The 20246-nt window shown below is 41.2% G+C and overlaps 1 protein-coding gene across 1 annotated transcript in view; it reads left to right on the forward strand.

The window, feature by feature from the left end:
* Positions 1–20246, forward strand: part of LOC306869911 (transcription initiation factor TFIID subunit 6-like) — a 98352-nt gene that overhangs the window by 12615 nt on the left and 65491 nt on the right. The window contains exons 5-8 of the mRNA XM_079416846.1: positions 6305–6361; positions 14738–14857; positions 14960–15075; positions 16439–16516. Of these exons, the coding sequence (XP_079272972.1) occupies positions 6305–6361; positions 14738–14857; positions 14960–15075; positions 16439–16516 (371 nt within the window). The remainder of the gene's footprint in view (positions 1–6304; positions 6362–14737; positions 14858–14959; positions 15076–16438; positions 16517–20246) is intronic.

Genomic DNA, 20246 nt, shown 5'->3' on the forward strand with positions numbered 1-20246 from the left:
CATTAATTATTTTCGGTTGACTAAATCATAACCTACAAGAGGTGACTATTCAATTCATCATCTAATGCACATCAGTTGATTAATTTAAAATGCGCAATGTATATAATAAGTGTAAATAATTTAATTGTCTTCATAGCTCCATTGTAGAAGTTGCGAAGAAGACCGCAACTATTTTAATGAAACTATAACACTAATAGCCTGTTATAGGCTCACTTGCTTCAATAGCCTATTGAAATGTCCCAATTTCCGTCATCCTAATCTTGGCCTATGTGACAGTAACTTAATCTTGGCCTATGTGGCAGTATCTTAATCTTGGCCTATGTGACAGTAATTTCCATTAGTTTTCATTTACAGAGCAGTGCAAATGAAGGCATAAAACATTAATTTAATTTATCTTTTAATCAAATGAGAGTTAAACTCAATTTTTTGGCAAACAAATGTGTTTACTATTAAAATTAAAACATGTAAGAAATAGCGTATTGTGTGATTTGTTCTTTTAAACAAAAGTTGTAATAATTGTAGTAGCATTAGTAAATAAACCAAACTTTTATTTTGACGGGTTGCCATGAGGACCTCTTAAGTTTCTGTAGCCTATTTATGATATGACGATCGTTTTACTCAAACGAAACAGTCAAATGCTCATGAAGTAACTCTCAGAGCAGTTCTGGGGATGATGTTCATGTATTTATGTCCTCATTTAGTGACATGGCAGATGCGGAATACACCGCGAGCGTCACGCACTTCAGTGTGTGTGTGTGTCAAAACCGCGCGTCTGTGCCTTTCACATATACAGAGACACGCCGAACATGCAGAATTCATATTTAAATAGTCTTTTTGCAGCTTAATGTTTACAGATAGTCCATATCATGAGTCGATTTAAGTGTACTGACCTACTTTTGATTAATTCATCCAAACTTTGACAAATTTCGTGACTCCGCGTTATACAGTAAATTCCATTTATATGACTGGATTCCGCGATTCCCCCTGCGTTTCCCCCATCTCGGAAACCATAAATAGATAATATTGAGGTTTTTACAACTTCAGTGTAGTGGATTGTAATTTATTGCAACTTGTGCAACGTCTGCTGCTGCCTTTGAGAGAGAACTGATGCATGATGAAGCAGCACCAGTTAGCAAGCGCTTTCGGTGTGAGAGCGCCTTTAGTCTTCCACGTTGATTGGTCGGACTCATGACTCTCAACAAATCAGATGGACGGTGGGCGGAGACTGCTCTAGGCCACAGAGTGGTGAGTTCCGACAGGCTGCATCAGAGCCAAATAGCGCGTTTCAAAATTAAATAATTTTATCGGCACATCGGTTTTGAAAATGACCGATACCGATTATCATAAAAATGCTTAATATCGGTGCCAATAATCGGCCAGGCCAATAATCGGTCGACCCCTAATATGGGGTGTTGTGTGTACATTAATGAGGAAAAAAAAATGAACTTAAATGATTTTAGCAAATGGCTGCAATATAACAAAGAGTGAAAAATTTAAGGGGGTCTGAATACTTTCCGTACCCACTGTAAATAATTAATTAATTTCCATAGAGTTGTATTAATTTAGATGTTTATAAATGAAATAATGGTTATATAGTAAGTGTTAACACAATTTAGGGTGCTTCAAAAAAGTGAATCTTGTTAAAAGTTACATGCAGTGGCCGTGATGGAGCATTTCTTGAGCATCAACCGCTGAGTGAACTGCAATATGAAATTGCAGAAGACTAATGATGAGCATATAGACAACAGAGAGAGAATTAAATTCAATGCTTTTATTTCCAACATGCAATCATTCATGGCTGTATTATTTAATTCATGCAAAGTTATGTCTTTATTGGGAGAGGACTTGACGGATTATCTACATGACTCCGACTTCACGAGACTAATAGACCACAGAGAGAGAATTAAATTCGCTTTTATTTCCAACATGCGCTAATTCATGGGTGTGTTATTTCAGGCAAAGTTATATCTTTATAGGGACAGGGCTTGACAGAGTATCTTATTTATCATATTTCTTTGAGCCAAGTTGCTTAAACTACATATCAGGCATTTATGTAATACATCTAATTTGTGCATTAATGACTGTAATATTAAATAGTTTACTAACTACAGCAAATCAAGTACCTGCATGCCGTTGTTGTTGTCTCGTCTCCCCTCAGATGTGCTGCAATTGCGATCCTGCGCGCAATTCTCAAAACACCCACAAGATGGCGGTGTTTATTGGTGAATCTGATATTACAAAACCGATATCCGATTATGAAAAAATGCTTAAATATCGGGAAAATATCGGTAAATCGATATATCGGTCGAGCTCTAGTCTAAAAAGATGAGAGAGAGGGGCACTCCCAAAAAACTAACTAAATAAATAAAATAAAAAAACTGCCTAAAACTCCTTGGGAACAGAGATTAGACGACAGATTCATATTTTCTTGAATCCGTCTTTTCATTGGAGTCAAACCCTATGTAGCAATTTCCAATGAATCAATTGATGATTAGGGTATTTAGAAGACAATTTAAACATACCCCATACCTGATCCAAAAATAAAACACGCACATCCTCATTAAGATTCAAGAGATAGGTTGACAAAACAGAGAAAAAAGTAGAGTCAGGAGTACAAGGGGCATAAACTGAAAGAAATACAATATTTCTATTCTCCACCATTGTTTTTATTCTACCATGTGTTATTCTACCATTTGTATCACAACCTTTCTCTAAAATAGTAATATTTAAAGTCCTCCTCACCAATATTAGGACACCCTTGGTTTTAGTATCCGAAGATGAGTGAGATATCACTTCATAAAACGTATTATTACACCCGTGTATATCCTCCTCTTTCAAATGGGATTCTTGAACTAACACTATATCATTCTTTCTTCTTCGTAAAAAATCCAGAAAACCTGTACGTTTGTGAGGGCCATTTAGCCCATTAATATTACAACTCAGAATATTAAGGTCGGTCATAGGTATCAAACAGAATTACTGCATAATAAGACAAAATACAAGTTTGAAAATAAAACCAGTTGAGTCTGCCATTAAACCAACCCCCACCCTTCCCATCACTATAAAAAAAAAAGCATAAACACATTCCTATGAACTATGGCAGATCAAACCAAGAACAAACCTTGATCTGCCAGCACCCCTTAATATGGTCCGTGGTGTCAACAAAAACCTGCACATTAATGTAGCACCAATTGGTGACTATTGGCCCCATAGTCACATATTGACTAGGTAGTATCTCTATTAAAAATAAATTAAAAAATATAATAAAGAAAGAACGAAAGAAAGAATAAAACAAATAAAATAACATCATAATCAGTAAGCGATACTGTATGCACAATGAACAGTGAACAGTGAAAGAGACAGTCACCCAACCATTTAGAGCATCTCTTCTCCGATTAGACAGCAAATGTCCAGCTGAAGTTCACTGAGAGTTGGTGGATGAATGGGATCTGAGAAAAATTACTGCCTCTTCTGGGGAGTATAGTATTTTAGGTTCACCTTGATTGAGAATGACCTTCAGGGTTGCCGGATAAAGAAGAAAATGAGCTTCTCTCATTTCCTTCCTAATTGGCACAAATACACTACTTCTTTTTGCGTTCACCGGAGAAAAATCTGGAAAGAAAGACAGTGTTGCTCCGTTGGATGTTTTCACCGGGGCATGAAGTCTGGCGGCCCGCAGAATGAGCTCCCTGTCCGTGTATCGCAGCAGTTTAAAGATGAAAACCCGTAGTTTAATGCAATCTGAGGAGAGCCTTGTGTACACGCGATGCGCTCGCTCCATTTCAATCTCTTTGGGTCGTCCTTCTCAGAACCTTCAGGCAATCCAACCAGACGCAGATTGCTGCGCCTATTGCGATCCTGTAAGTCCACAACCTGTTGCTCGAGCGCGGCAACTCGCCTATCGTGATCTGCGACGACTTTCTTTTGTTCTCTCATCTTCCCTGTAAGAAGATCTAGTTTAGAGCATAGCGACTGAACAACTGACATGTAAGAAGCAAACTCGTTCCGCATCGCCGTCAACTCGGTTCTTAGAATGTCCTCAAAGTGTGTAACAGTGTTCACCACCTTGTCCATCATATCGCTCATGGTCGGTAGCTTGGATTTCTTCTTAATCGGAGAAGCCGACGGAGACAACTCCTGCTGTTTCCGATTGTATGCCATCAGGGAAAGTATTATTAATGACTAAGACTTAAAATAAAACAAAAAAAAATCTGCAAAAAGGGGCCAAACGTACGGAGCTCTACTCAAGTATGACTAGGTTCATGAGCATGTCACGTTACTCCCCGCCATTGTAAACCTTTCTAAAAAAGGAGCCAGTTTCCCTCCGAAACACATTCTTATAAAATTCAATATTTTGTATTTTCTTCCAATATTTCACGCATAGTGAACAGTGATCTTGTTCTGCCTGCTATAGTGTTTTTTGTTGTTTTGTTGTTATATCTAAACTCAATTCAGGTCTCGCGCGTCACCCGCTGTTCACACAGAACACTTGTGCGCGAGTACTGAATGTACTTGCTTTCACGCCCAAATGCTTTTAAAACACGTGAATTTTTAAATTAACAAGGCTTAAAAACGCATGCAAATGATAAACTTTCGTGACAACGCAGTAGTGGCCCAATCAGGGCAGAGACAAATCCGTTAACTGTCCCGAGCGTCTTTCACTCCTTATTGTCGAGCCCTGATATTACTGAATCAATTCTGAATCGAATTTCTATTGTGCTTTGTGTGAGGAGTAGAAGTCTGCTACCCGACTCGAGCCCGACGGGTCCCGAAAAATGTGCGGGTTTCGGGTCGGGTTCGGGTTAATGTTTATTGAACAGCGTCGGGTTCGGGTTTGTAACTAAGAAAAAATAAATAGGCTATATATAGTTTGCGTGCCGTGTGCTTTGCCTGCTTGCTGTGTTGTGGTGACCGGCACGCGCGAGAGAGAAAGTTGCGTGCACAGATGTGCAATGTGCATCTGCTACACAGACCACAGACTAGGGCTGGGCGATATGGCTGAAAACTGTATCACGATATCAGTGTTTCATATCGGTCGATATCGATAATTATTGTCATGATATTGCTTTTAAGGTGGTACATCAAGTTCGTGGTATTACCAGTTTTGGCGGGGACGACGGTCTTGCATAATTTGCAGACGACATTTGGTCTGACTAAGGTCAGACTTATAATATCCAAAAAACTGGCATACTGGCGAGCTGACTTTCTCTTTTATTTACAATTTCCTCGCTCGCTGCGGCACTCATTTTCTGCTTATGAAGAGGAATCCAGCAGACCAGCCAATAGGGTCCTGGCTGCAGACGTGCACTCTCAGCCGCGCGTGCGCACTTAGACACGAGACAACGATATGGCGCAACCAAACTGATACTGTTACATGATTGGCTGTTAGCGTGTCACTCCCTACGTTGCTAGGTTACCAGAGAGCGAGTGCCTTTGTTAATGCAACCAAACTTGCTTCGCAACCTTTGTTTTCTTCCGACGAAGAATAAAAAATATCGAACGTTTTATCGAACACATTTTTTATTGATATCGTTCACGTGTCTATCGCGATACATATCGTTATCGTTTTATCGCCCAGCCCTACCACAGACACACAGGCTCTACCTGTGTGTCTGTGGTCTGTGTAGCCCAGGGGTGGGCAAACTTTTTGGCTCAAGGGCCACACTGGGTTTTAAAATTTGACAGAGGGCCGGCCCAGTAGCAGATTATGAAACACGATCTCATGAAAGTGCGTATCTATACCACAAATTAATTTCTAGTGCCATTTATACACCAAAAATGTTTTTTGCATGCATATGCTACGTACTGTAAACCCCTTGGTTAGGATTAGGGGTGCGGAGTGCGTGCCTATTACACCCCATAAAGTGCGTATCATATGCACACGAAAACTGCGTATCATAAGCACTACAGATACAATTCGTGGTATTCGCACTTTCATGAGATCGGACTGAGCAAACACATTTACGTTGTGGCAACGTCTGCGCGAAATTCAACAACTGAGAGACGACATTCTGACAATACATTTTTTATGATAAATATCCCCCATTTAGCATGTTATGTTTTGAGGTAAATTTTTAATTAGTCAGATGTTAGATAACCTCGGGTTCGGGCTTAACATGTAAATGTATTTGTCGGGTCGGGTCGGGTTAAATGATCACGGGTACGGGCCGGGTTCGGGCTTCAGTTTAAAGCCCGTGCAGACCTCTAGTGAGGAGTGCTTTTTGCATGTTGCATTTGTTGTGTGTAAACAACATTATATTTACCTCATGAACAAGGAGTTAAATGTTGTCTCTTTGTCTTTCAGCTCACTGGTTAAGTATTGATGGTGTCCAGCCTGCGATACCAGAGAACCCACCTCCAGGTATTAATTTTTAGTTAATTTGCATTAATTTGTAATAGAGTCAGGGAATATTTTCATATTATTTTAATGTGATAAGGCATGATGTAAATTATTAAAGATAATTCAAATAATATTATTTTTGTATCAATACAAATATATTAATTGATACAATATTAAATTGATAGCATAGGTGGCAGAGATAAATGAATTAGTCTCAAAAGATAACTGAAATTATCATTTATGTATATATATATATATATATATATCTATATCTATCTATATATATATATATATATATATATATATATATATATATATATATATATATATATATATATATATATATATATATATATACACACATACAGTCAGGTCCATAAATATTGGGACATCGACACAATTCTAACATTTTTGGCTCTATACACCACCACAATGGATTTCAAATGAAACGAACAAGATGTGCTTTAACTGCAGACTGTCAGCTTTAATTTGAGGGTATTTACATCCAAATCAGGTGAACGGTGTAGGAATGACAACAGTTTGCATATGTGCCTCCCACTTATGCTGGTCAGAGGTTTGCATCTTGCTGTGTAGCATCTGTAATACTGTGTCAAAGTCTCCTGAGGACAGTAAATTGTCAGAGCATCACCCCAGCTTTATGGAAGTTTATGGTGATTTTACAGACACGTCTTTTAGGATTCATTTTCACAGTTTTTATTATTTGTCTGTCATCAACTACTGTTGTAGTCTACTCAGCCGATCAGGTCGTTGATCGACCAAACCAATCCCCCTTCCCCACATAAAATATCTGTATAGTAGCCTATTGTTTTTACTCAAGCGAACTTAATTATACACTCTCAATATGTCTCATTTAACTGGTTACATTTAAATTGGCCACCGTGAAATGACTCCTTGTCAAATTAACTGGAACAAACAAATGACTAGGCCTATAACACTGTCATTTTAGGCTACTTTTTACGCTGTTTTGCAGTGCTGAATTGTGCAGCTGCCGACTTAAAATCAAAACTTCCCAGAGTCTCTCCACAACTTGCAATGCGCATAAGCCGCGTAACCTTGTTCTTCGCAAGGCGACTTCGCTGCTTCGTCTTGATCCGATTCTGCAGCGAGAACCCCCTCTCTGCAGGAACACTCGAGACAGGGATTACACAGGCTATCTTGGCGAGCTCAGAGCTCCACTCTGTATACATTTCGTTGAAATCACATATGAGGACTTCGCAGGCTGTGGAGAAATGCAATCCTCCATAGCCACGGAGCGCTGTCATGACAGCGAGGGCATCACGTCGCAGGCTTATGGCATCGATAAGAGGAGTGGTGTCCGCAGACTCAATGCTTGTAAAATGGCAAATAATCCTTCTGATCGCTGGTTCTGCATATTCTTGAAGAGCTATAAGATAATATAATAGGAGAGAACGATATTAGAATTATAGGCCTACAAAAGAATGCTGCGCTTATTATAAATAGACGTCTCACTCATTCGTTCGTTGTTTAGGTCTATATTACAGCCGTTTTAGGCGTGCGCTTTATTTGAAATGCAGCATGTGATGTTGTTTAATAACTTTCAAACGGTAGAGCCTGTTCCTTTATAACATAGCCAAAGGTTGGTGTATTTTTGCTTTATACATTTTAGGCTTATTCTCAAATTCAGATTGTGTTAGGGGGGCGGGATTATTAGGCCATTTTAATCGGACAATTTGACCGGAGAGATTTAATTTTGTATTATTTTGTATAATTTCTGATTATAATGAGTTCTATAGTATTTTGTCGAGTCTCATCACGCCGCTCGCATGAAGTCAAGTCAAGTCACCTTTATTTATATAGCGCTTTTAACAATACAGATTGTGTCAAAGCACTTAACAGTATCAAATTGGAGGATAGAGTGTCAGTAATGTATAAAATAAGATTAAACACTCAATTTTCAGTTAAGGCATTTCATTATTGAGTTCAGAGATGTTATTGTCTAGATCAGTTTAGTTTAAATAGTATCTGCAAAATCAAATTGACGATAATCACTAGAAATTAAGTGTCCCCACCTGAGCAAGCCAGAGGCGACAGCGGCAAAGAACCAAAACTCCCTCTGTGACAGAATGGAGAAAAAGAAACCTTGGGAGAAAGTTAGGGGGGCCAGTTCACCTCTGGCCAGGAGATAATTGTTTATTTATTGTTCACTTATTGTTTTAATTTAAATTTTAAATGTATTTATTTCTATTTTATATTGTTGTAATTTCTAACAACAATAGTATTATGTAGTTAGGTATTTTATTATATTTTTAGTTATTTTCTTTTATTTTTAGTTTTAGATTTATTGCCCTTTTTGAATGTCTGTGATGTTAGATGGACGGTTCTAGGGTGAACGGATACCCGGGTCTTAGCCCAGAAACATCAATATGTGGCAGAATACATACAATTTAAAAACATGGAGCGTTCACAATTCGCATCTAGAAACGCAAGCTGTACCGCTTTTTCTTCTTTCAAAGCGCACCGGAGCGTGGTGTTTGCCGTTGCTAAGCAACCATAAGCCACGCTCGCCTTGACGACGAGAAGGTTTCAACCGGGTGTGTCTCACTCGTACTGGAAAGTGAAGCTGCGGGCTCTTTGATCGCCCCTTGGTGGCTGGCTGCAGTACAGGTCATAAACCCTGCCCTCTCCATGTAAACGAATGGGACTTGAGTTATAACAAAAAAATTAAATACACTTCCAATACAATTTTCCAAAATATGATTTTGGTCATTTAAAGTAGTTGTTATCACGCTGATATATGTTCAATTGTTCGTTTTTGTGGTAAGTTTGATTTTAGCTAGTAATTTGATGCTATAAAAACGGGGCGTGTCGTTATGGTTGATTGGGTCTGCGGGAGTTTGGTTCCGCGGCTCCACCTCACGACTTCACTGCGCAGACTCAGGCTCCAAACAAATCTCTACTGCGCAGACTCGGGCTCCAAATGACGTCATTTACTCACAATGGCAGCGGCCATACTGAGATGTATTCGCTTCACTTTTTTATAATGGAAGGAAGCGGAGACGCGTCGTCCATCTTTTTTTACAGTCTATGGTTTCAACTCAATGCAGCGCTGACGCGCGTCTACAATTACATAACGAATGCTTGCTCAAACATATGGCTGTATAAATCCAATTAAGCTACTAGAGGTAGTATCAGTAGCATCCATTCAGGTTGTAGCAGTATTTGACAGTTGAGAGAGACGGTCGCTTTCCTGTGAGTGGGCGTGGTTTCAGCACCGACAGCGGACACGCCCCCAGCGTTTGAGAGCAGAGAGTCCTGCTTATTTTTCAAAGATTTTGATAACTTATTTTAGTTACTAGGCGTTTTTTTTTTTATCATTCAAATTTGGCTGGGTGGTTAATAACACATTTTTCTGTTGTGTGACAAACTCAGAACACATATTTTAATATCACTTTACACGGACTTTAAGCCGCAAAACGACTATTTAAATATGACAATAGTTACTGTTGCCATGACTGACAAACACTCACACTACACGCCTGTTCTCACGCAGAGCAGAGAGGAAACTGACCACACACCGACAGAGAAGACAGAGCAGGTTACTGCTGATATGAAACAAGGTCTCAGGACTCTCAGCTTTTAAATCGAGTAATTTTTTAAGAAATTCAAACAATAAATACCTTTTTGTGGCTCTTCAATGTGTCGTGACAGATCACTGTATTGCCTCAGTTCAAACACGTGAACCGATCGTCTTTTCATATTGACTTAATGCACGAAATGAACATGAATAAACGTAAGAAAGTGTTTAATTTCAACCACGGAACACACCATTTTAAGTCCACCGAAGTTAATCTACTCCTGTCTGATTTGGGGTTAAGGCTTGAAGGGATACAGCTGCGGCTTCTGGGCATGCATATTTACATATTTTCCGAGCCCACAATATAACGTGAAACCAATGAAAATGGTTTTAAAAAGCACATAGCGCCATAGTTTCATGACTTTGCCAGTGTCGCAGTGACCGTCTTTTTGCAGTAAAGGACCTGTCATAGTTTAATGAGTGGAAGATGACATGAAGCTCGCGGTTAACCTGCATTGAAAACAGATGAGCGTGCATGTGCATATACAGCTCCCGATCGGGACGAAGTTCATTTTGTCCACAGAAGGATAAGAGCACACTTTTTAACATATATTATTTTATTATTTAACACTCAGCATTTAACTTTAGCGCTGCAAGCTATGCATACAGTGCATGACCAGATTTTCTGGTAAGCAAAACAAGCACTTTTAAAAACCTCAGCTTATTGCCGTTACCGTGGCAGCCAACAACACCACATATTTATATTTAGTTATATTGAAAAAGTTTCAGTTCAGTCGATCTTTTTCACCCCGTTTTAACGTATTTCTGTGAAGACTGGCCAGCTGTCAGGCATGTTCTGATTGGTCAGATCACCTCTCAATCAAGCTCTTTGCGAACGGTCAATTCTCGCGTGTTTTCATGACAAAACGTGGTTTAGGGACCGAATCGAGTAGTTGGGTGACAGCTGACAGGTGACAGGTGTCAGCTCGTGTAGTGTGTAACCCCTGGTTGCGGATAATTTACATAGAGTCACGTAGTGTGAACACCACAATGACTAAAAGACAGACAATCAAGTCATGTAGTCTGAACGGCACAACGATCTGCCGACGTGTAAAGTCCTGTAGTGTGAACTTGGCTTTAGCAAACTTCAGACAGGCCTGTACATGTGCATTCTTGAGCAGGGGGACCTTGCGGGCGCTGCAGGATTTCAGTCCTTCACGGCGTAGTGTGTTACCAATTGTTTTCTTGGTGACTATGGTCACAGCTGCCTTGAAATCATTGACAAGATCCTCCAAAAAAATAAACCCTACCCTGTCCATGCAATCTTTTGTAAGACAAACTAAATAATCAAAATACACTTCAAATAAATTTTTCCCAAAGATGATTTCCGTCGTTTGAGGTAGTTCTTATTGTGCTGATTTATGTTTAAGTGTTAGTTTTTCTAAGTTTAGTACTTGAATGTTAAGTACAAAAAACACTCATAGTCTTCACTGTGTTTATTAAATATAGATTTATTCCTATTGAAGTTGCAAAAGTGATTTAGCTGGGGTCGACAATATAATTGGCCCGGTGGCCCGGACGTACTTTTAAAACCTTTTAAAACCGTCAGGGCCACCAGATCGCTCCAACCACTAGCCCGGTGGGGCCAGTAAAAATAATGCCTCGATTAAAAAAAAAGTCTAATTTCACATTAATTACCTGTGGTTCTGTGTTTTGATTTCTGTTAAATCGTCTCGGTAACCACCGCTAGCAGGTTACGTGATCCCGACAGCCTTACAGATGCAGCGGGTTTATGCTCGCTCCCGCGGTTACGCGCGCAAACTGCACACTGCTGCTCAGCACCTACCTATAGCTACTATTAAGCTAGGCTACATGTTTCTGAAACCCCCATCACCCGGCCAAACGCCGGGTAAAAAAGAGAAGGCAAGGAAGAGAAAATCACCAGAGGAATTGAGGGAAAGCGAAAGGGAATACGAAAAGAAAAGGCAGAGAAAGTTTCAGCCCCAGTGGCGAGACCGCTGGAATTGGCTGGGCTTAGGGGTGTGCGATATGACGATTTTTGATCTTGGACGATAAAAAATGTCTCCACGATCTGCTTTTGAAGAAATATGGTAGTATCGTGCTACAGCACACATTCTGTCAAATACAGTTCTGGCGCCGCGGTCTCTATATACTGTACAACACGACATACAGCAGTAGAGTTACTCTGACAGGACACTGCACTTATTCGCGATCGCAAAAGTACATTATTTGCACACAAGCCTTGCTGGTTAAATGTTTAATTCACGCGCTGGTCTGACGTGCGCTCATACACCTGAAGCACGCGCGCTAAAAAGCCTGTCTAACAGCGCCTGATTACTCAACTAACTTATCTTCTGCGCTAATACTGTCAAAACACACAAGGTTTACATACAGACTCAGTTGGTTATCTCTAAAATGAAAGTGAATAGTTAAGAGAGAAATGGATGCGTGCCTGTATATTAGATGCGTGCAGCTCTTAAAGGGACAGGACACTAAACATGCTGCCGCTTGTCATTAAAGGGATAGTTCACCCTAAAATTTAATTTCTGTCATCATTTACTCACTCACATGTTGTCCCAAACCTCTATTAATTTCTTGTGCTGAACCCAAAAGAAGATATTTTGAAGAATGAGGGTAACCAAACAGTTGCTGGTCTACATTGACTTTGATAGCAGGAAAGAACAATCCTGTGGAAGTCACTGAGGACCAGCAACTGTTTGGTTTTCCACCTTCTTCAAAATAGCATTTATGTTCAGCAGAAGAAAGAAACTCATTCAGGTTTAAAACAACTTTTGAGTAAATGATGGTATAAAAATAAAACATTATGACAGAATTGACAGACAGATGACAGAATATTAATTTGTGGGGGAACTATTCATTTAACGTTAACAAAACAACAAAACGCAAAGAGAAAAATCACTCTATTCTTGACTGAAAAACTTTAATACAGTTGCTTTAGGAATCAGTCTATGTAGAGTTTTATTTTTATATTTGTTCATTCAATTTCATTGAATGCTCTGCTAAATACACCTATTGTACCTGAAAATGAAGAAGTTTGTTTTATTTGTATATTATGTGTATTTGTAATGTGTATCTTTGTTCTTATTTTTTAATAAGAAAGATAGAATGATGACAAAGATTTTTATCTTCGCCCACCAAAAAAAATTAATGTTATTCATGTTGTTCAAGCAAACTGTTCTTTTTCGTGATTATTGGGATCAATACCCGACGCGTTGACCTGGGCCAGTGAACTTCAAAAGACACTGGCCCGGAGGGCCAGTGGCAAATTTCCCTTATTGTCTACCCCTGTTTAGTTGAGAGCAGCAAGAGATTTTCATTGCAAGACTTTTATTGTTTGATTAACATTAATGACAGAGAGCACCAGGTTTATTAGCATACTGTCACTTAAAGACCAAATACATGGATCTAATATACTGATGCACATCCATTTTCTTTCTCAACTGCTTACATTTACTTAAAACATAAACAACTGTTTACAATTATTCCATTCTTTGACCCTTCAATCTCAAGTCACCAAAAAGAACTCTGTTCAGTGCTCACGCTCTGTGTGAGAAGCTGCTTTATGTGTGAGTGTTTCAGGTATTTGATACAATGCTCATTTATACTACATTTTTTGCTGCTTATGGAAATCGAAGGGTTTAAAACACTTGTTTGTTTGTTTTTTAACCACAGTGCTAAAAAAAAAAACCATTCAAATGACAAGCTTTTATAATAGTGCAGTATGGAAATGTAACCTGTAACCAGGATAGTGACGATAGTCCAAAATCTGTACTGGTTGACCAATTTCTTTCAGTTTTTTGTGTCTACCGGTATAATTGTCTACCCCATGACTGATATTTGTCATAATTGCCTTGGTGTTCTATGTTCAAAATGATGTAACAATGCCAAATATACGCACACTTAGAGGCAGCACTGCACAAATTGCTGTTGTCCTGTTTCTTTTTGCAGCGCAATTGAAAATAAATTCAAAACCTGTCTGTCACATTGACATCATGTGAACATTTGAATTGGTCTGAAAAGATGCATTAACTGCCATTCATTCAGATGTATATTGCTCTGAGCATTCATCTTGGTGTGATGAGCTTTTAAAAAAAGCAGAATACGGTATATACTAGGGCTGGGCGATACGGCTGAAAACTGTATCACGATATCAGTGTTTCATATCGGTCGATATCGATAATTATTGATTTTTTTTTTAAGGTGGTACATCAAGTTCGTGGTATTACCAGTCTTGGCGGGGACGAAGGTCTTGCATAATTTGCAGACGACATTTGGTCTGACTACGGTCAGACTTATAATATCCAAAAAACTTCCATACCGGCGAGCTGACTTTCTCTTTTATTTACAATTTCCTCGCTCGCTGCGGCACTCATTTTCTGCTTATGAAGAGGAATCCAGCAGACCAGCCAGGTCTGGCTGCAGACGTGCACTCTCAGCCGCGCGTGCACACTTAGACACGAGACAACGATACGGCGCAACCAAACATGATACTGTTACATGATTGGCTGTTGGCGTGTCACTCCCTACGTTGCTAGGTTACCAGAGAGCGAGTGCCTTCGTTAATGCAACCAAACTTGCTTCGCAACCTTTGTTTTCTTCCGACGAAGAATAAAAAATATCGAACGTTTTATCGAACACATTTTTTATTGATATCGTTCACGTGTCTATCGCGATACATATCGTTATTGTTTTATCGCCCAGCCCTAGTATATATACTGTGCATGTATGCATTAGTACACTAGTATAATTAAAATAATAATTTTGTCATTGTCTTTCCTTACCCTTTATCTTCACCTCAGTTCCTAAAGAGCAGCAAAAGACAGATTCCACAGAGCCACTCAAAGCTGTCAAACCCGGACAGGAAGAGGAAGGCTCTAACCAGGCCAAGGGTCAGAGTGCAAGCTCTGCTGAAGTCAAAGGTCAGAAATTAGTTCAGCCAAATAGGTGCCTCTGGTGTTTTAGTTATTTTTATTCTACTGATTTTCCTACTATAGTCACTCTTCTCTCTCATGGTGTTTCAGGAAAAGAGAAGATGCGGATGAAGCCACGTAGCACACATGAGCTCTCTGTAGAGCAGCAGCTCTACTATAAAGAAATCACCGAAGCTTGTGTGGGATCCTGTGAAGCCAAAAGAGCGGTATGTGTGTGTGTGCCCAGGGTCCAAAATTAAAGAGTCCTATTATGCACTTTTTACAAGATGTTTTATAATGAAGTCTCAGGTAAGTGTCAAAATGTGTTTTTGAACTTTCAGCTCAAAATACACCACAGAACATCTATTATTCCATGCTGTAAATGCCACTTTTTGGATGGAAACAAGAACATGTTTTCTTATGTGTCTTTTATCCAATGAGCTGCTCCTCTCCACCCCCTTTCCAGAAAAGCCTTTACACTTTGTGCCTTGGATACTCTGGCATCAACAAACAACACAAAAGTCTGGCAATAACAAATTTGTTTGTTTTTGATATCATTGCACTCAAACTGACATGACATTGCAGTTCTTCATTATCACAAAAAGTTTGTTCTTTGCATACATTTAAAGAATTGTCATTTTAAACGTCTGATATACGTTTTTCTGCCTGCACAGAAAGCTGTCTCTTTTGCATGAACTGTAAAATAGAATGTAAAAAAAAAACACAAATGTTTTTGTTATGTCAAAATTCACATAAACACAGTTGGTTATGTCTGCCAACATAAGCAGCTGCATGTGTATCAATATATTAGATTTGTGAAACAGCGTCTCTTGGACATGGTGACAGCACACTACTACGGCAACTCAACCTGCCTTGCCCCCTTATATTTTTATGCTCCTGTATGTGCATGCTCCTGAAAAGACTGAGGTAATGAGGTAGTCCAGAAACAGTGCCTACTGATAATAGAAAATAACTCCCCTTAGAGTAGACTTTGTGCTTGACTTTTTGCTTGCTTTTTTTTTTTCCATGCACAACGTTTGTATTACGATTCCAACTCTAACCATTAGGCCACGACTTCCCCAAAAAAAGGTCATGTTAGGTATATTGAATTTGAATTTTTTTTTAAGTGACGTGTAGCCAAGTATGGTGACCCGTACTCGGAATTTGTGCTCTGCATTTAACCCATCCAAGTGCACACACACACAGTAGTGAACACACACCTGGAGCAGTGGGCAGCCAATGCTGCGGCACCTGGGGAGCAGTTGGGGGTTTGGTGCCTTGCTCAAGGGTCTCACCTCAGTCGTGGTATTGAAGGTGGAGAGAGCGCTTGTTATTCACTCCCCCCACTGACAATTCCTGCTGGACCCGAGACTCGAACCCGCAATCTCTGGTTACAAGTCCGACGCTCTATCAATTAGGCCACGACTGCCCCATTTTCTACACCTGAAAATGGTAGTTAAAGTCAAATGTTTGTCCCTGTGACATTCAGTTGTGTTTTGCATGTCTGACAACATCATGATATATTAGTGATCCTTTTTTTTTCTTTCACTTTGACATAATGTATATATTTTGTTGTTATTCTGCCAACAGGAAGCACTGCAGAGCATAGCAACAGACCCAGGGCTGTACCAGATGCTGCCAAGGTTCAGTACCTTCATCTCTGAGGGTGTGAGTATATTCATGGAGTACTTATATCTGCTACAACTGTTTTATTAGCCAGTGTAACATGGCTACAACCAGTGCAATAGGTCAGGGGTTCCCAAGCTTTTTTTCATTCCAAGACCCTCCTAAGTATAATCTATCCCAAGACCCACCAAAGTATTTGAAAAGGAAATATGGTGTAAAAATGTCTCAGGTTACGCATGTAACCATGGTTCCCTGAAGGGAACGAGACACTGCGTCGAAAACGCTAGGGGAACGCCTTCAGCGTGACTGCGCTCTGAATCACGTGTGTAATCTGTCCAATGGATGGGCGAGATGTCATAGGCAGGTGACGTCACCGACCGGGAAGCATAAAAGCATGTGCGGTGGAACCGGTGTCAGCTTCTAGGAGTGAAGCAACCGCTTGCAGGGATGCCGGAAGTATGGCCCCGAGACGCAGCGTCTCGTTCCCTTCAGGGAACCATGGTTACATGCGTAACCTGAGACGTTCCCTTCCAGGAACTCAAGCTGCGTCGAAACGCTAGAGGAATCCAGTGCTCGCACTGGACAAATACAATTAAGCTTCCGCTGGTCGGGCTTCCTGAAGGGAGGAGGACTGAAGGCCTGCAGCACGATAGGCCGTGGTGTAGAAGAGGGGACTTTAGGGACATACCCCACTCGAGGGTACAGAAAAGCTTTGGCCAGACTGGGCGCAAAGTTGAGATAGGAAGGGGCCACTGAGAGGGCCTGTAAATCCCCAACTCTCTTGAGAGAAGATATCGCTAGAAGGAAGGTAGTCTTAATAGTTAGAAGGCGATCAGAGATCTCCTCAATAGACTCGAATGGAGGTCTACAGAGAGCTTCTAACACCACAGCCAAGTCCCACATGGGGACACGGGATCGTACTGGAGGTCTCAACCTCAGCGCACCACGGAGGAAACGTGTAACAAGGGGGTGCTTACCCACTGACTGGCCACCGAGAGGGACGTGGTAGGCCGATAAAGCTGTCACGTAAACCCCCAAGGTGGAGTGGGCTAACCCTGTGGAGAAACGAGCCTGCAAGAACTCCAGCACTGTACCAATCGGGCAGCTAACTGGGTCGAGCTGGCAGTCTCCGCACCATGAAGTGAAAAGTTTCCACTTAAGGGCGTACAGTTTCCTCGAAGAGGGAGCTCTGGATTGGAGGATGGTCTCAGCAACCTCGGTTGAGAGACCGGAAGCTATGAGCTGTGCCCCCTCAGAGACCACACCCACAGCTCCAGGCGAGGGTGGACGATAGTGCCCCCCGCCTTTGAGAGGAGATCCCTCCTGACGGGAATCTTCCATGGAGAGCCATCGAGGAGAGAAATCAGGTCCGAGAACCATACTCGGCCCGGCCAGAACGGGGCTACTAATAGCAGACAGACCCCGTCCCGGCGCACTTTCGCCAGAACTCCCGGGAGCAGAGCAATCGGGGGAAAGCCGTACAGACAAAGCCTCGGCCAAGTCTGTACCATAGCATCCAGTCCCAGTGGAGCTGGAGGAACTAGACAGAACCAGAGGGGACATTGTGATGTCTTCCTGAGTCGCAAAGAGGTCAACCTGTGCCTGACCAAACACTCTCCATATCTGCTTCACATCTGGGGCCCTGCCTCGACAGGATGTCTGCTCCCATATTGAGATGTCCAGGAATGTAGACGGCTCTCAGCGAGAGAAGTCTGTCCTGGGACCACACAAGGATCTGGGGCGCCAGCTTGTACAAAGGGCGCGAACACAGACCTCCCTGGTGGTTGACTGTAAGAGACCACTGCTGTGTTGTCGGTGCGCACCAACACATGGTGATCTCTTAGGTCTGGGAGAAAGTGTTTGAGTGCTCGAAACACGGCCAGCATCTCCAGGCAGTTGATGTGCCATGTGAGATGGCAACCACTACACAGACCGCGGACACGGTGGCCATCCATGACCGCTCCCCAACCAATGAGGGACGCGTCCGTTGCTAGCGTTAAGGACAAGGAGCTCCCAGCACCGGGCCCTGAGACAAGAACCAAGGACGTCTCCACATGTCTAAGGCACGTAGGTATCGCCGCGTGACCTTGATCATGCGAAGTGGGTTTCCCCTCGGGAAGAATCCCTTGGTTCTGAGCCACCACTGTAGGGGTCTCATGTACAGCAGCCCAAGAGGTATCACGTTGGACGCAGCTGCCATCAGACCCAGCAGTTTTTGAAACAGCTTGACAGTGAGTGCCCGGCCTTCTTTCACTCTCTTAACTATCGTGAGGATCGACTCGATCCGAGCAGAGGACATGCGTGCCTGCATCTTGGTCGAATCCCACACCACGCCTAGATAAGTGGTTCTCTGTACTGGAGAAAGCACACTTTTCATGGCGTTCAGTCTCAACTCCAGCTCTTTCATGTGCGCGAGAACGACATCTCGATGTCGAATCGCCAGTTGCTCCGATTGAGTTACAATCAACCAATCGTCGATGTAATTGAGTAAAAAAAATTCACCTACATTTTGGATGTTAAGTCAAATCTCCAGTTGACAAACATTACATCTGTAAACCAACTGCAAAATTCAGTTTAAACAAGCTAAACAAAATGTTATCAAACAAACATTTACAAATATTTTTACTGTTCACAATTACATCTTTAAAATGAGGTAGAATCAAAAAATAAATAAATAAATTGAACCTGGTGTTTCAGTAGATAAAATCAAATCAAGTCACGTTTATTTACATAGCGCTTTATACAATACTGAGTGTGTCAAAGCAGCTTTACAGAGTCAAACAGGAAAATAGTTTGTCAATAATGCAAGAGGACAATGAAAAATCATTTTTCCAGTTAAGTCAGTTCATTGGTGATTCGTTGTTGACATCATCCAGTTTAGCTCTCTTCCAATAACGTCTGTGCAATCAGCCAAGCGTCCCCAAATAAGCAAGCCAAAGGCGACAGCGGCAAGGACCCAAAATTCCATCAGTGACAGAGATTGAGTAGAAAACCTTGGGAGCAACCAGGCACAGTCGGAGGGCAGTTGACTGAATATGATCTGGGTGACTGCAGTTACCATCTGATCTGGATACGGACTGGATCTGGGTGACTGCAGTGACCATCTGATCTTGATACGGACTGGGTATATTAACTAATATTAACGTAGATGCAACTGAGAACAGTAAAGCACATTATAATTGTAGTAAAAACTCTAAACATTTATACATGTTACCTGGAATGAAAACAATAAACTCCTAGGCTTGAAAGTAGCCAGACCTTCAGACTGACGGCTGAAGGCCTGGGAACTTTGGCCGCTTTGAATGGCCAAGGCATGCCCAAGAGGTCATATGACTGACAGGTAAAGCAACCAATCACGTTTCGTTTTGTTCCGCTTCATGTTTTGGGACGTGGAAATGTTGCCACAATAACAAACTACCAGACATGTAAAACTCCCAGACATATTTTAAAGATTCTATGCCACGAACTTTAATAGTTTCACATACTTCTGAAAATTCATCGTTTAGTTGATCCTGACAAGCACTCGTCATCAGTTGTAAACACAACAGCTTTCTTCTTTCGTGAGGGGGTTTGGCGCCAAGACATTTTTGTTTCCAGGCAGAATGTTAAAGGACGGGATACACACGTCTCCCAAGAAATCCTGTATAATCTAACCAATCCGATGATGACTTCGAAACTCCTGAAGTGTTTCCAGCTAAGTGTGCCATATGCATCAGACTTTTAGCCAACGTTCCGTGGGCGTGATGTCTGAGGCTGAGACTATGAAAGTATG

Source organism: Barbus barbus (genome assembly GCF_936440315.1).
Source record: "Barbus barbus genome assembly, chromosome: 5".
In the NCBI taxonomy this organism is placed as follows: domain Eukaryota; kingdom Metazoa; phylum Chordata; class Actinopteri; order Cypriniformes; family Cyprinidae; genus Barbus; species Barbus barbus.